This window comes from Anabrus simplex, chromosome 1 (assembly GCF_040414725.1).
Source record: "Anabrus simplex isolate iqAnaSimp1 chromosome 1, ASM4041472v1, whole genome shotgun sequence".
In the NCBI taxonomy this organism is placed as follows: domain Eukaryota; kingdom Metazoa; phylum Arthropoda; class Insecta; order Orthoptera; family Tettigoniidae; genus Anabrus; species Anabrus simplex.
This window is the reverse complement of record NC_090265.1, coordinates 1,612,314,485-1,612,330,935: the sequence shown is the minus strand read 5'-3', so window position 1 is coordinate 1,612,330,935 and position 16,451 is coordinate 1,612,314,485. Positions and strand designations below refer to the sequence as shown.

The 16,451-nt window shown below is 41.9% G+C and overlaps 1 protein-coding gene across 1 annotated transcript in view; it reads right to left on the bottom strand.

Moving 5' to 3' along the window:
- LOC136858594 (uncharacterized) overlaps nt 1-16,451 on the bottom strand; it is a 259,902-nt gene that overhangs the window by 29,013 nt on the left and 214,438 nt on the right. Inside the window, exons 5-6 of the mRNA XM_067138267.2 lie at nt 12,154-12,429; nt 2,842-3,014 (exon numbers count right to left, since the gene is read on the bottom strand). Coding sequence (XP_066994368.2) covers nt 2,842-3,014; nt 12,154-12,429 — 449 coding nt within the window. The remainder of the gene's footprint in view (nt 1-2,841; nt 3,015-12,153; nt 12,430-16,451) is intronic.

Sequence of the window (16,451 nt, the reverse complement as noted above, 5' to 3'; positions counted from 1 at the left end):
TTCTCCTTCTTTTTCTTCTCCTCCTTGCTGAGCGAGGTGACCGTGCGAATAGTGGCGCGCGGCTGTGAGCTTGCATGCGGGAGAGAGGTTCAAACCTCACTGTCGGCAGCCCTGAAGATGGTTTTTCGTGGTTTCCCATTTTCACACCTTAATTAATGTCAGGAACGCATCCTTCCCGCTCGTAGCCCTTTCCAATCCCATCGTTGCCACAAGACCTATCTGTGTCGGTGCGACTTAAAGCAACTTGTAAAAAAATCTTCTGTTTCACCGCTTTACCCACACCAGTGGGGTCGCGGGTGCGAACTGTATCGTAGATATGGCCCTGCTTTACTGACGCCAACCCTATGTGGAGTGATGTAGTCACTATTACGTGTTTCCGTGGTGACTGGCAGTGTGGCGTGTTGCATGAATGCGCAGAGAATGTTGGGACGAATACAAACGACCAATCCCCGCTCCAAAATAATTAATGGGATATGATTACAATCGCCGACCAGGCCGTGAATTGAACCCGGAACCTTCTGAACAGAAGGCCTCAACGCTGATCATTCAGCCAATGAGTCGTACATGCTCTTAACATCAAGATACGTTATTATAGCATGCAAGGTAACGACGAAACACTTGTTTAACTACATCGGTGTCCGACTCGTTGGCTGAATTGTCAGCGTACTGACCTTCGGTTCAGAGCGTCCCGGGTTCAATTCCCGGCCGGGTCGGGGATTTTAACCTTAATTGGTTAATTCCAATGGCACGGGGGCTGGGCGTATGTGTTGTCTTCATCATTTCATCCTCATCATGACGCGCAGGTCGCATACGGGAGTCAAATAGAAAGACCTGCACCTGGCGAGCCGAACCCGTCCTGGGATATCCTGGCACTAAAAGCCATACGGCATTTCATTTTTACTACATCGGTATAGCATGTGTTCAAAATGTGCAGCCTCGCTTGTCACACATTATTCATAACAGTCCTGTGAGATTGTCGAACATGTTCGTGAACACAAGTTGCCCCAAGAACACAAACATTAAATGAATCTATGGTAGAGTTGGGGATAAAACTAAGCAGAACAATAGGTCTACACGTGTTGTGATGCCACAGTATTCTCATCCTATTACACAGACAGTAGAACACTCAAATTTTACACATGTATTATATAGTCTTTCGTGGGTTCGAATCCCCGTCAGGAAGTCGTAAAATTTAAGAAACGCGATTTCCACTTCCGGAGGTGCATATGGCCCTGAGGTTCACTCAGCCTACACCAAAAATGAGTACCAGGTTAATTCCTGGGGACAAAGGCGGCCGGGCGTAGAGCTAACCACTCTACCCCATCACGTGCCGTGGTTAACAATGGTGGAAGCCTTTACCTTCCACTCCTCCAAGGGCCTTCATGGCCTGTACGGAGGTGACTTTGTCTTTTGACTATATAGTCCTTAACCCAAAACAAAAATATGGAATGATTTATTTATTTCCAGAATTTTTGATTTTTGTGTAAAATATTACTTTTAATATATTTTTATCTAAAGGTGCATTTTTTCATAACGTGCCCAGAAGGAGCAGGTAAACTTCATACAAAAGATGTATAGACGTAGATTTACATACTAAGTAATGAAATGGCGTATGGCATTTAGTGCTGGGAGTGTCCGAGGGCAAGTTCGGCTTGCCGGATGCAGGTCTTTGACTTGACACCCGTAGGCAACCTGCGCGACGTGATGAGCATGAAATGATGATAAAGAACACATGCAGTCAGCCCCCGTGCCAGCGGAATTAACCAATTATGTCTGCCTGGAAACGAACCTGGGACCCCTGTGACCAAAGGCCAGCACGCTAACCATTTAGCCATGGATCCGGACACATACTAAGTGAAATAATATATTAATTTTCCAAACAACTTTGACATAAATATATTAAACTTGAACCATTGTTATATTTATTTTACAGTAGCCTATTTTTTGTGATCAACATTTTACTTATTTTCAAGATATTTTTTATCTGTTATATTAATCTATTATCTATTATCTATTATATAAATTCGTTTCAACAGTTTCAGAGAAAAGTGTACCTTTATAGAAAAATACATTTAATAATTTTTCTTTTTGCTAGGGGCTTTACGTCGCACCGACACAGATAGGTCTTATGGCGACGATGGGATAGGAAAGGCTTAGGAGTTGGAAGGAAGCGGCCGTGGCCTTAATTAAGGTACAGCCCCAGCATTTGCCTGGTGTGAGAATGGGAAACCACGGAAAACCATTTTCAGGGCTGCCGATAGTGGGATTCGAACCTACAATCTCCCGGATGTAAGCTCACAGCCGCGCACCTCTACTCGCACGGCCAACTCGCCCGGTAATAGTATTTTGCACATGAAATTAAAAAAAAGCGTTTTCTTGGAAATGAATTCATAAATTATGCCTTTTTTTTTGTTAAATAAGAACTATATAATGCTGTCTAAAATATGAGTTTTCTACGTATAATAGGATGGGAATAAGGTGGCGTTAACGAAACATATTTTGTTGAGCTTAGTTCTATTCCCAACTCTACCAGGTGTCCTTTATTCGGGAACATTCCTGGGTTGGTCATCTGACAGGAAAGCTGAATCTTTCAGCATATGCCATATGTAGGCATCTGGGGGCGTGAAATCCGGGGAGTAGGAAGAGTACGGGAATACCATTCCATGAGAAACTAAGTGGTCGCCAATGTGTTGTTACTGAAGGAAAAGTGACTCCCTCGCGAAGTTGACTGTTTCCATTAGCGTTGCAGTGGCAGGTTTCAAGTTTTCTGTTTGATTTTCAGAGCTTTCTTATAATTACAATGATGTTTGTTTTGCTGCATTCTATGCTAGAAATACGTACCTGATTGATGCCATTCATTCCGTTAGTGAGCTTGTCGTTGGCGTTCTCCATGGCGAGATGATCTTCCTCCTCAGGAACTACCGCAAGAGACACGTGCGTGTCCTCTGCCACAGGTACTGATACAGCAGCATTGGTCTTCTTGGACAGGCTGCCTAAAGGTACGTCGTCCATACCTAGGGTAAAAATATGAAAGAGATCCGATATAAAAGCTAAAATCAAATTAACTGTCAATTACATGTATAATACATAAGACGGTTATGATAGGGATTACTTTTCGACATAATAAATACTTGTCTACGACTGTAGAAATACCTCGACAAGAGTTATGAGATAGGCAGCAGACAACAGTGTGATGTTAAACGAGGTGAGACGTGAGATTATGAGTTACACGTCGGGGATAAGTCCTCTCCGTTTTGATTACTGTGTTGATGGAGTTAAAAGTACCTGATGGGGACCACTGTAAGAACATAGCCTAGGTCTTGATATAAGGAAACATATTAATTGGGTTAATTCACAGAAACGGGATTATTAATGCAGCTTACAGATCAGATCCATTTATGGTTGTGAAGGCTTTTAGGGCTTATTGACAGGATGTAAAACATAGGGCGTATAGTAATTGTCTGCAAACGAATAAGGGTAAAAATTCTCCAGGACGAGGGCATTACACAGAAGACATGGATATGACTGGTGAGAAGTTTCAAACAGTACACAGTAAGCAGCTTCAGGATATAGAAAGAGTATGGGTGGCATACAGGGATGCTGTAGTAGAAACAGCAAGGGAATACCTAGGAACGACTGTGTGTAAAGATGACAAAAAGCGAACATACTGGTGGAATGATGAAGTGAGAGCAGCTTGTAAACGTAAAAAGAAGGCTTACCACAAATGGCTCCAAACAAGGGCTGAGGCAGACAGGGATTTGTACGTAGATGAAAGAAACAGAGCGAAAAAAATAGTTGTTGAATCCAAAAAGAAGTCGTGGGAAGATGTTGGTAATAACTTGGAAAGGCTAGGTCAAGCAGCAGGGAAACATTTCTGGACCGTAATAAAAGATCTTAGGAAGGGAGGAAAAAGGAAATGAACAGTGTTTTGAGTAATTCAGGTGAACTCATAATAGATCCCAGGGAGTCACTGGACAGGTGGAGGGAATATTTTGAAAGTCTTCTCAACGTAAGAGGAAATCTTCCTGGTGGTGTTGCAAACGGCCAAGCTCATGGGGAGGAGGAAAATGATGTTGGTGGAATTACGCTTGAGGAAGTGGAAGAGGTGGTAAATAAACTCCATAGTCATAAAGCAGCAGGAATAAATGAAATTAGACCTGACATGGTGAAGTATAGTGAGAAGGCACGGATGAAATTGCTTCATAGAGTTATAAGATTAGCTTGGAGTGTTAGTAAGGTACCTTTAGATAGGACATAATCAGAAATTGCGCCTATCTATAAGCAAGGGAACAGGAAGGATTGCAACAACTATCACAGTATCTCATTGATTAGTATACCAGGCAAAGTATTCAATGGAATCTTGCAAGGAGGGTGCGATCAGTGGTTGAGAGGAAGTTGGATGAAAACCAGTGTGATTTCAGACCACAGAGGGGCTGTCAGGATCAGATTATTAGCATGCGCCGGGTAACTGAAAAATGCTACGAGAGGAATAGACAGTTATACTAATAGAAACCGACTTTCAACCTGTTAGGTCGTGTTACGTACATTTAGTATGTGTTGAAGGGATGTTAGGTACAGAACAAAAATGGCCAACCGGACACCAGTGAGATCCGAACCAACGACGTCAGATTTCGCGTCGGTTGCTCTACCAATTGAGCTATAGTGGCCTAGGCCATCTTTGTTCTGTTGGAAAGGATCAAAGCTACAGGTCTGGCACTATTGCCATCACACTGTAGAGTGCGTTTAAATCGCCCGTTGAGGGCCAAGTCAATGAACATATGACAGGGTACCGAAGGAAAGATGTTCGCCGTACTGGGAGACTCTGGGGTTAAGGGGAGATTATTATTAATAATAATAATAATGTTATTTGCTTTACGTCCCACTAACTACTTTTTACGGTCTTCCGAGACGCTGAGGTGCCGGAATTTAGTCCCGCAGGAGTTCTTTTACGTGCCAGTAAATCTACCGACACGAGGCTGTCGTATTTGAGCACCTTCAAATACCACCGGACTGAGCAAGGAGGGGGGGGGGGAGATTATTAAAATCAATCAAATGCATTTGTGTTGACAATTGGGCTGCGGTGAGAATTGATGGTAGAATGAGTTACTGATTCAGGGTAGTTACAGGGTTTATACAAGCCTGTAATCTTTCACCTTTGTTGTTCGTAGTTTATATGGATCATCTGCTGAAAGTTATAAAGTGCCAGAGAGAGATTCAGTTAGATGGAAACGTAGTAAGCAGTCTGGCCTATGCTTACGACTTGGTCTTAATGGCAGATTGTGCCGAAAGCTTGCAGTGTAATATGTTGGAACTTGAAGATAGATTCAATCAGTATGGTATGAATACCTTTCGGAGGCTAAACTGATGTCACTAGGTAAGAAATCCAGGAGAATTGAATGTCAGATTGGTGATACAAAGCTGTAACAGGTAGATAATTTCAAGTATTTAGAATGTGTGTTCTCCTAGGATGGTAATATAAGTGAAATTGAATCAAGGTGTCGTAAAGCTAATGCAGTGAGCTCACAGTTGCGATCAACAGTACTCTGTAGGAAGGAAGTCTGCTACCGGACGAAACTATCTTTACATCGGTCTGTACCGGGCGAGTTGGTCGTGCGCGTAGAGGCGCGCGGCTGTGAGCTTGCATCCGGGAGATAGTAGGTTCGAACCCCACTATCGGCAGCCCTGAAAATGGTTTTCCGTGGTTTCCCATTTTCACACTAGGCAAATGCTGGGGCTGTACCTTAATTAAGGCCACGGCCGCTTCCTTCCAACTCCTAGGCCTTTCCTATCCCATCGTCGCCATAAGACCTATCTGTGTCGGTGCGACGTAAAGCCCCTAGCAAAAAAAAAAAAACATCGGTCTGTTTTCATACCGTCTTTGATTTACGGGAGCGAAAACTGGACTGACTCAGGACATCTTATTAATAAGTTAGAAGTAACAGACATGAAAGTAGCGAGAATGATTGCTGGTACATACAGGTGGGAAGGATGGCAGTAAGGCACTGGGAATGAAGAGACAAGGCTATGTTAGGGATGAACTTGGTTGATGAAGCTGTACGCATAAACCGGCTTTTGTGGTGGGGTCATGTGAGGCGAATAGAGGAGAATAGGTTACCTAGGATAATAATGGACTCTGTTATGGAGGGTAAGAGATATAGAGGGAGACCAAGACGATGATGGTTAGACTCAGTTTCTAACGATTTAAAGATAAGAGGTATGGAACTAAATGAGACCACATCACTAGTTGCAAGTAGAGGATTGTGGCGAAGTTTAGTAAATTCACAGAGGTTTGCAGACTGAACGCTGAAAGGCATAACTGCCTATAATAATGATGTATGTATGTATTGAATTTTCGCGTACCTCCCTTGCACCCAAGAGAACGCAGCACGTTTAGGACTGAAAGAACTCTGACAATCGCCCACAACCATTCACCACTCCATAGTTTATGTAACAACTATATTGAAGCTGTTAGCATAGACAATAACTTGGACTTCAACATATCGACGGCTTACTTCTAAAACCTCGTATCTCTCAATGCACTTCCTATCCATTTTCTTCCTTAACACTGGTCACGCCTCCCAGCCACATATGGATGTGCAGTCCATCAGAACAATTTTCGTTGTGTTCATTTTCCTGTGGGAGAGTGAAAGGATAATGAACCATTCATACATTAAAATGTAGGAGTGCTTAAATTCGTCTTGAAAACAACATCCCTACAATACGGTGTGGTAAGGTCCATTTTCCTTTACATAATAGCATAGGCAAATAAACACTACAAAAAAATAGTTCTGACGGATTGCATATAAATATGTGGCTGGGAGGCGTGACCAGTCTTAGGGAATATAATGGGTAGGAAGAACATTGTAAAATACGAGGTTTTAGAAGTAAGCCGACGATATCCATATTTAAATTCATAAAACGTTTTGCAGCAACACTGCCACAACACTAAGAATAAACATCACACTGAACGCTGTCAAAAAATAGTAGGTACTGAATAATTTGCTTATTAAGAAGTTTATATTTAGTTATTAAAATCTAAGACTTGTATCAATGTAGGCTAATTTAATGAATAACTTTTCTATTAAGAATTGCATTTTAAGTTATTACCTCCATATAGGGTTGGGTCGGGAAGGGCATCCGGTCGTACAAAACAGGGCAAAATCCACATGTGCTACACAGTTCGCACTCGCTACCCCACAAGTGTGGGAAAAGCGTTATGCCTGTTGCTCACGGTAAAATTTTCTGTCAAATTTACTGTACCATAACTTAATTTTATAAAATTTCTGTTGCTCACGGTCAAATTCAAGTTTTATAAAACCTTTGATAAAACTTTTCATAAAATAGGATATGTTCTATTCCGTAAAATTTAAAATTAATTTTACGGAACGAACCAATCAACAAAGCTGACATGACGATGATGCTGGCGCTACGCCGTGAGTAGATTGTGAAGCTCGATTGTAAACAAACACTTCTTTCTAAAATGGCAGTACCCGGGTGGACTAAGGAAGCTGTTAGTGTTTTACTGGACGAATACTAGAAATATCCTTGTTTGTACGAAGTTAGAACGCCACTTTACTACAACAGAAATGCAAGAAGAGGCGCAGACAAAACAATCGCCGAATTCCTATATGAATGCTGGTCTTCCAACCTCAACTAATTTTCAGCCAAGGACAGGAAGGTCATCCGGCCGCAAAACAGGGCAAAATCCACATGTGCTACACAGTTCGCACTCGCGACCCCACAAGTGTGATCCAATCCCGTGTCCAGCATTTCCTGGCATTTCTTTTCTTCCTTTTTACCACTGTACAACATAATATAATTGCAGCTAAAGCAGCAAGTTTTGCTTTATTTGTTGGAGCCATATTCTCAAACACACTGTAAGTTGAACAGTTGATTCTTGGTTAAAAAAGTTATCGATAGATGGCAGCACATAGATATCTTAGTTCAGAAGTGAGTTAATAGATGGCCACCCTGATGCTTCCACGGATTTTATAAAATAATTTTACCGTGAGCAACACAACTTGTTTTCACCAACTTTTTATAAAATTAATTGTACAACAAATTTTACGAAACATTTTGCCGTGAGCAATAGACATTAGAATAAGATTTAAGACTTGTATCAATGTAATGTAATGAATAATTGTCCGGCTCCATGGCTAAATGGTTTGCGTGCTGGTCTTTGGTCACTGGGGTCCTGGGTTCGATTCTCGGCAGGTTCGGAAATTTTAACCATCATTGGTTAATTTCGCTGGCACGGGGGCTGGGTGTATGTGTCGTTCTCATCATCATTTCATCCTCATCACGACGCGCAGGTCGCCTACGGGAGTCAAATCAAGAGACCTGCACGTGGCGAACCGAACATGTCCTCGGACACCCCCGGCACTAAACGTCATACGCCATTTCATATCAATGAATAATTTAGTTATTAAGAATTATTGTATTTTGAATTATTAAGACTTGTATCAATGTAATTTAATGAATAATTTAGTTAATATGAATTGTATTTTGGTTATTAAGATCTAAGACTTGTGTCAATGTAATTTAATAAGGAATTTAAAGATTTTTAGGTTTACTGTAATTGGGGTTTACTATCCTGTTGTAAATCGGAAATTAAATTCAGTAAATAATAAGCTTGAATAGATTTTTTCAAAATAGGAACGAACATAATATGAAGATATATATAGGAAGGAGAATGAGAGATTGGAATAATTTGTATGGGGATATTTTCGATCAATTTTCAAGTTCCTTGAAATCATATAAGAAAATAATAGGAAGACAATTAATTGAGAATCTGACACCTGGGCTACAGCTCTAAATGCAGGTAAGTGGAGAATGGATGATAATGATATTCTAGTCCACAGGTACACTGGGCATGGATGAAATTTAAATCAAAACATCAGCCAGGACTCGATGGTCTGCTGAATTTCGTCCTTGGCTGCGAATTGACTCAGACGTCTTCATTGTGCGAAAGAAATGTAAATTAGTGAGTGCCAGGTCTGGGATATAGGAGTAGTGAATACATCCGTCCATATAGGGTTAGAGCGAGAATGTGCATTCAGCCGTATAACTGAGCTAAAACTATGTATAGTGACATCTACAACCCCATAAAAGGAGAATAATAACAATAATAAGAGGCGTTCATCGATATATTTTCTTTGAAAGGTGTAATCATCATCATCATCATCTGTTTACCCTCCAGATTCGGCTTTTCCCTCAGACTCAGCGAGGGATCCCACCTCTATCGCCTCAAGGGCAGTGTCCTGGAGCTTCGGACTCTTGGTCGGGGGATACAACTGGGAAGAATGACCAGTACCTCGCCCAGGCGGCCTCACCTGCTATGCTGAGCAGGGGCCTTGTGAATTTGAATTTGAATTTGAATTTATTGATCATGATTTACATGCCACTGAGACTGAAAAGCCCCTTTATGCAGCGTCTTCTTATAATACAATGCAGATAATGCAGATAATGCAGATCATCATCATCATCTGTTTACCCTCCAGATTCGGCTTTTCCCTCAGACTCAGCGAGGGATCCCACCTCTATCGCCTCAAGGGCAGTGTCCTGGAGCTTCGGACTCTTGGTCGGGGGATACAACTGGAGGGAGGGGAAGATTGGAAGGGATAGACAAGGAAGAGGGAAGGAAGCGGCCGTGGCCTTAAGTTAGGTACCATCCCGGCATTCGCCTGGAGGAGAAGTGGGAAACCACGGAAAACCAAATCGAACCCACCTCTACTCAGTTGACCTCCCGCGGCTGAGTGGACCCCGTTCCAGCCCTCGTACCACTTATCAAATTTTCGTGGCAGAGCCGGGAATCGAACCTGGACCTCCGGGGGTGGCAGCTAATCACGCTAACCACTACACCACAGAGGCGGACGAGAGGTGTAATACAGGGAGTAAAAGCAAATAAGAGAATTATACCTACAAATTCGGCATTTCCAGCATTTAAAGTACATTTATTTCAGATTATTTCATTTTATGCAGAAATATCTATACTTTTTTTAGTTCCATTTGGGCCTGCTATGGACCACGTGGTTCTTATCTCTAGCAGCTTTCTTCTTTGACCAGTACTCCTTCATTCTTGCACTGTGAATGTCTTTTGCTCCTGAGTCCATTTCACACCTCCTCCCGGACGTACTGTTTTTTCTGTTAGTGACTGGGGAGAGTTTGATGTTCTGATCAACGTTCTGTACCTATTCCTGTCATAAATTTCACTGGGAGCAATGTCCAATTCTTGAAGGTCTTTTCTGACGAGTCTTGCCCACTTGGCATTAGTCGCTTTCCCTCTAGAGATGGTGTGGAAGATTCTGGAGGTGAGCCTCTGATTGTCCATTCTCATGACATGACCGTAGAAGTTCAATCTCCTCTTCCTCATAGATGTTGTAATGCTCTCCAATTGTTGGTACAGTTCGTTGTTGTGCCTGATTCTGCACTTGCCTTCTTCTTTAATAGGGCCCATGATTTTTCTCAAGATCTTCCTTTCCTTCAGCTCCAGTTTTCTAAGTTGCCCTTATCTTACCATGTTTAGGCATTCTGAGGCGTATAGTACTGACGGTCTCACTACAGTAGTGTAATGCCTGATTTTGAGGTTAAGGGAGAGGGATTTGGATTTGTACATGCTCTTACATAGGTGGTAGGCCTTTTCCAATTTGATGCATCTGCTGTTCATGGCCTGATCTTCATTCATGTTTGGGGTTATCCATTCTCCTAGGTATTTGAAGGAGTTAGTCCTTTGTACTGTTTTGTCCCCCAGTAGGATTGATTTGGGTGCATCTTTGATGTTGGTGATAAACTGTGTTTTGTTGATGGCGATCTTCAGCCCTACTTTAGCTGCTATGTTGTCGAGAGAGGATAGTTGAAGGATAGCTTCCCCCACACTGGATGCCAGGAGTGTAAAGTCGTCTGCGAAGGCTAAACAGTTGACTGTTAACTTGTCTTTCTTGTAGCCTATTCTCAATCCAAAGTCATCCTTTAGCATTTTCGTCCACTCACGAATGACTTTTTCAAGTAGGCAGTTAAAGAGGATTGGAGATAGGCCATCCCCTTGTCTAGCACCTGTTTTAATCTCAAAGCTCTGGGACAGTTCCCCTCTGACTTTGATTCTGGCTGTAGTGTTGGTAAGAGTTGCTTTCACTAGATTCAAGGTTTTCTTATCTAGTCCCAGTTCAGCAAGTGCCTGGAAGAGTGGCTCTCTATCTACTGAGTCGTAGGCCTTCTGAAAGTCAGCAGATATTGCCACGTGGGTGAGGCGCTTGGGTTTTTGTAAGTGATGATGGTTTTGAGGTTCAGGATTTGTTCGGCGCATGACCTTGACTTGCGAAACCCAGCCTGGTACTCTCCGATGCAGGAGTCTAGTTATTTATTTATTTATTTATTTATTTATTTATTTATTTATTTATTTATTTATTTATTTATTTATTTATTTATTTATGTAGAGTTGATATAACAGCCTAACATTTTTTAACTGCTAAGTCCTCAGTCCCCAGAATTGAACTGTGGATCGTTGTAACAGTGAGATCTCATCACTTCTCAGAAGGCAGCCGCGGATCGAATCTCGGCCAATACATGAAAGGGAATGTAACGTCCCAGTGATTCAGATTTCACGTAAAACTATTGGGCCTGTGGCTAACATCACGATATTGAAAACCTCTTTGCAGTTCTTGAAGCCGGGAATGGAATCCTATGGGGAACTTTCTTTTTCTAGTTGCTTTACGTCACATCGACACAGATAGGTCTTATGGCGACGATGGGACGAGGAAGGGTTAGGTGTGGGAAGGAAGCGGCCGTGGCCTTAATTAAGGTACAGCCCCAGCATTTGCCTGGTGTGAAAATGGGAAACCACGGAAAACCATCTTCAGGACTGCCGACAGTGGGGTTCGAACCCACTATCTCCCGAATACTGGATACTGGCCGCACTTAAGCGACTGCAGCTATCGAGCTAGGTGTGGGGAATCTAATCTGTAAATATTGATTAACATGCATTATAAACGACAAGTTACTGCATATCTAAAATCTCACAGGAATATTTTTGTCACTTGAGGTTAAGGTGGATCTAAGGATTTCCTGCCTCTTCTTGCACATGAACCGCGGGTCAGTATCTTCCTGACAATCTTGCCAATAGGCGCAATGACAGAAATGTAACATCAAGGAACATACCGTCAGTGTCCTCGGTGGCGGGACAGCTCAGCATGTGTCGCTGCACGGGCTGGTATAGCATAGCCCCCAGCACAGAGTTGAGGGCTATACCTCCCAAGATGAGCATAGTACCTCTGAAGCCGTACTTCTCGAGCAGTAGTTGAATGATGGGCGGGGCAGCAATGAACCCCAGGCCTATGGCGGCCTGGCACAGCCCCATAGCCAGCGCTCTCCGTTTTGAGAAGTAAGAGTTGAAGGCGAGATACGACGAGGGGGCCACCAGTCCCAAACCAACTCCTGGAACATAGTGAAATGTAATTAATCCTCTATTCTGTAGTGACGATGTTTTGGAAGAAATATACGAGGTGTCATTTACTTAATTGTTACCGGGTTTTGGTGGTAGGTAGAGGTGTAAGAAGGTGCGGGCGTGTCACTTTTGATGTGTTTTTGTTTCGCTTGAAGTAAGAAGTGTGAACTTTCTCTTCTAGAGGACACTACTGAAGATCAACAATAGCGCACCCTAGTGCGGAGTCAAAGAACTATTTTGTTGGAGAAATTTTTATTTCAAAAGTTTCTGATACTCTTGGTGTCACTGACCTTATTGAATACAAAATTGAGGTTACGGATTCGATTCCTGTCCGTTTTCCACCGTATAGGCTATCTCCACCTAAAATGAAGGCTCTGAAGGAAATCATCGATCAGATGTTGAAGGACGGTATTATTAGGCCCTCTAAGTCAGCGTATTCTTCGCCTATTTTTCTAGTACCGAAACCCCAAGGAGGTTTCAGGCCTGTCATTGATTACAGGGCTCTCAATCGGAAGGTGGTGTTACAATCTGTGCCCCTTCCCGACCTTCATTCTTGTTTTTCATGGTTTCGTAAGGCCAAGTTCTTCACCATCTTGGACTTAAATCACTACTTAGATGATGTCGTAGTATTTTCAGAGACTTAAATCAGGCCTATAATCAAATTCCCCTTGCCGAAGAGTCTAAACACCTTACAGCGTTTGCCACGGACTGGAATTTATACGAATACAACCGCGTGCCTTTCGGGCTCCCCACGGGGGCAGCTGTGCTCACTAGGCTACTAGATAGGGTCTTCTCCGACATCAAATTCGAGTACATTCCTTGAAATATCATTCTGCATGTGTTTTAGTGGAGACTGGAATGATTGTCTGTCCCATCATATCAAAATTCATGAGAAATTTTCAGCAGAATGTTGTCATAACTATATGCAAGAAAGCCGGTGCTCACAAGTGTGAAAACTACCACAACATTAATTTAGTACCTCATGCCTGAAAAATTTTAACACGTATTATTTACAGAAGTATGGAAAGGCAATTCGAAACAATTGGGAGAAGATCAAAATGGCTTCAGAAGAAATGCAGGAAAACGTGAACAATCCTGGCTTTACGTTCGATCTTAGAGGATCGAATTAAGAAGGGCAAACCTACATACAAGGCATTCGTAGATATTCAAAAGGCATTTGATAATGTTGATTGGACCAAGCTATTTGAGATTCTGAAGGTGATCAGGATCAAATACCGAGAACGAAGAATTACCTACAATCTGCATAAAAATCAGTCTGCAGCGATAAGAATCCAGGGCTTAGGAAAAAAAAAGCAGCAATCCAGGAAGGAGTGAGGCAAGGTTGCAGTTCCTCTATGCAGGAAATATTAGATTAGGAAATTGTCTTAAAGGAAGTATATGAGTATTGTTACTAGAGTAGTAAAATAATTAACGATGACAGAAGTAAAGAGACATAAAATGTAGACTAGCACAAGCAAAGAAGGCCTTTCTTAAAGAAAATAAATTTGCTCACTTCGAACACTGATATAGGAATTAGAAATATGTTTTCGAAGACTTTCGTCAGGAGCATGGTATTTTATGGAAGTGAAACATGGACATTAACGTGCTCAGAAAGAAAGAGAATATAATATTTTGAAATGTGGTGTTACAGAAAAATGCTGAAGGTGAGACGGGTAGGTAGAATCGCAAAAGAAGAGATACTGAATCGAATTGGTGAGAGAAGATCGATTTGGCTAGATTTGACCAAAAGAAGAAATAGAATGATAGTACACATCTTAGGACAGACAGAATTTGTGCAGTTGGTTTTTGAGGGAATTGTAGGCGGTAAGAACGGTAGGGGTAGCTGTATGTGACAAGTAGATTAGAGCAGATGTAGGATGCAGCAGTTACGTAGAAATGAAAAAGGTTAGCACAGGATAGGGTGGCATGGAAGCTGCATCAAAACAGTCTGTGGACTGATGACTGAAACAACAACAAGAAATACATTTGAAACCACAGGTTAATTTACCGAAATCTGGTAGTCCTAAGACTTTTATGACCTAAGAAAATCAGATGAAAGTGGCTCTAATATTTTTGAACAGTCCAAAAAAAGTCAACACAACGTGCTTCCATAGACCTACCCATACATACGAGATTAAACTGGATTTCTCTATTGAACAATGTACAGTACAGTACAGTGCATACCTACTAAGTGTAAGGCTACTTTTGGCCCACCATGTATAGTCTAAATTTGAGAATAATAAGGAGTAAACGAAAGGACTTCAACATTCACAACTTTAAAATAACTAATTTTAAGATATATTTTGTACTGTCCGACTCGCTGGCTGAATTGTCAGCGTACTGGCCTTCGGTTCAGAGGGTCCCGGGTTCGATTCCCGGCCGGGTCGGGGATTTTAATCGCTTCTGATTAATTCTTCTGGCTCGGGGACTGGGTGTATATGTCCGTCCCAACACTCTCCTCATCATATTCAGACAACACACTACACTACCAACCACCACAGAAACACGCAATAGTGCTTACATCCCTCCATAGAGAGGGTTGGTGTCAGGAAGGGCATCCGGCCGTAAAAACAGGGCCAAATCCACATGTGCGACGCAGTTCGCACCCGCGACCCCACAGGTGTGGGAAAAAGCGGCAGGAAAAGAAGAAGAAGAAGAAGATATATTTTGTACTACAATGTATGGCTGAAACACGAATGTACATGGAAATATATAAAAATAATCGTACGTCAACAAAGTATCAATGTCAGGCCGCTTCTTCAAATACAGTGTGTTGGTCTGAAGATAAGTGTAAACTAATTTCCGATCATATTAATTTACCTGAAATTTAAAACAAGTTACTTTAATACCAACTTACGACGTTAATGAAGGAAAGGATTTAGGATTAAAGTCATGGGCTATGATGATAATGACAGACACCCCTATTTTCATCCCAGCACTGTCTGACAACAGCTAGCCATAAAGTTCAGGCCCTGGAAGATTTACTTATTCTATTCTTTACTATTCTATTCTCCAACGTATACCTGTACAACTGTACAAGAATAACTCGTTGTTTTTATAATCAGTAGATACGTGTGTATCCTAAGTAATGTTTCTGGACATAACTTAACAAATTCAATTGGCCAATTCAACAGCAAACTGTCGTAAATATCCCAAAATGAATTTAGCTTTAAAACGACACGATGCTGGTAATTCGCGATTGTATTCATCTTTCGCTTTTGTGACCCCTTTTAGGGATATGTCACGATTGTTTTATCCAGATCCCCTTAGTTCACGAACATTGGCCAAAATCATTTCTATATCTAACATGTCGTGATTAACGCGATCTTCACAAATACTCGCCCCTGATCATCGGTTCTCCTGTTCTCACGACTACCGCGATTCATGTAGAATTTAAATTGGGCAATTCACAGACGAACTGTAAGCTGTTTTGCCCTGTCATGCTCATGCGTACTAGGCTTGCTAATCATTGCCATTGAAATAAGTGACCATTGACGTCAACAAGTCGTTAAATCTGATCTTCAACAGATGCGGTCCTCCCTCCCCAGCATCAAACTTTCAAATCTGGTGCCAAGCCTTGCCAGCTGCTCCTTAAATTCCAGGTAATTTTACACATCCAAAATCTCTTCGCGAGCGAAAGGTAAATATTTTCACTTTCGCTATATGATAGCGATTAGTGTTGCCAACTTAGCTGATTTTCCGCTAAATTTGGCGGAATTAGAAAACTGTCGGCGGAGAAATGTATCGTTTAGCGGACAGCGGAATATTTGGCGGAATTCTTGATTTATTATAGCGGAATTTGGTGTTTTATCCATTTTACGTTCTTTTTTGATTTGTACTCCATGCTGCCTCCGAGCTATTCCGCATTTCTTGTCAGGAGCTAGCAGTCACATGAGGAAAACATGTTATTTGGATATGATGTTATGAGATCATGGTATCATAAACTTCTAATGCGTGGGGAAAGGGTAGGTACTTATCTCTTAGTTGACGAATGACGACGGATAATGAAACT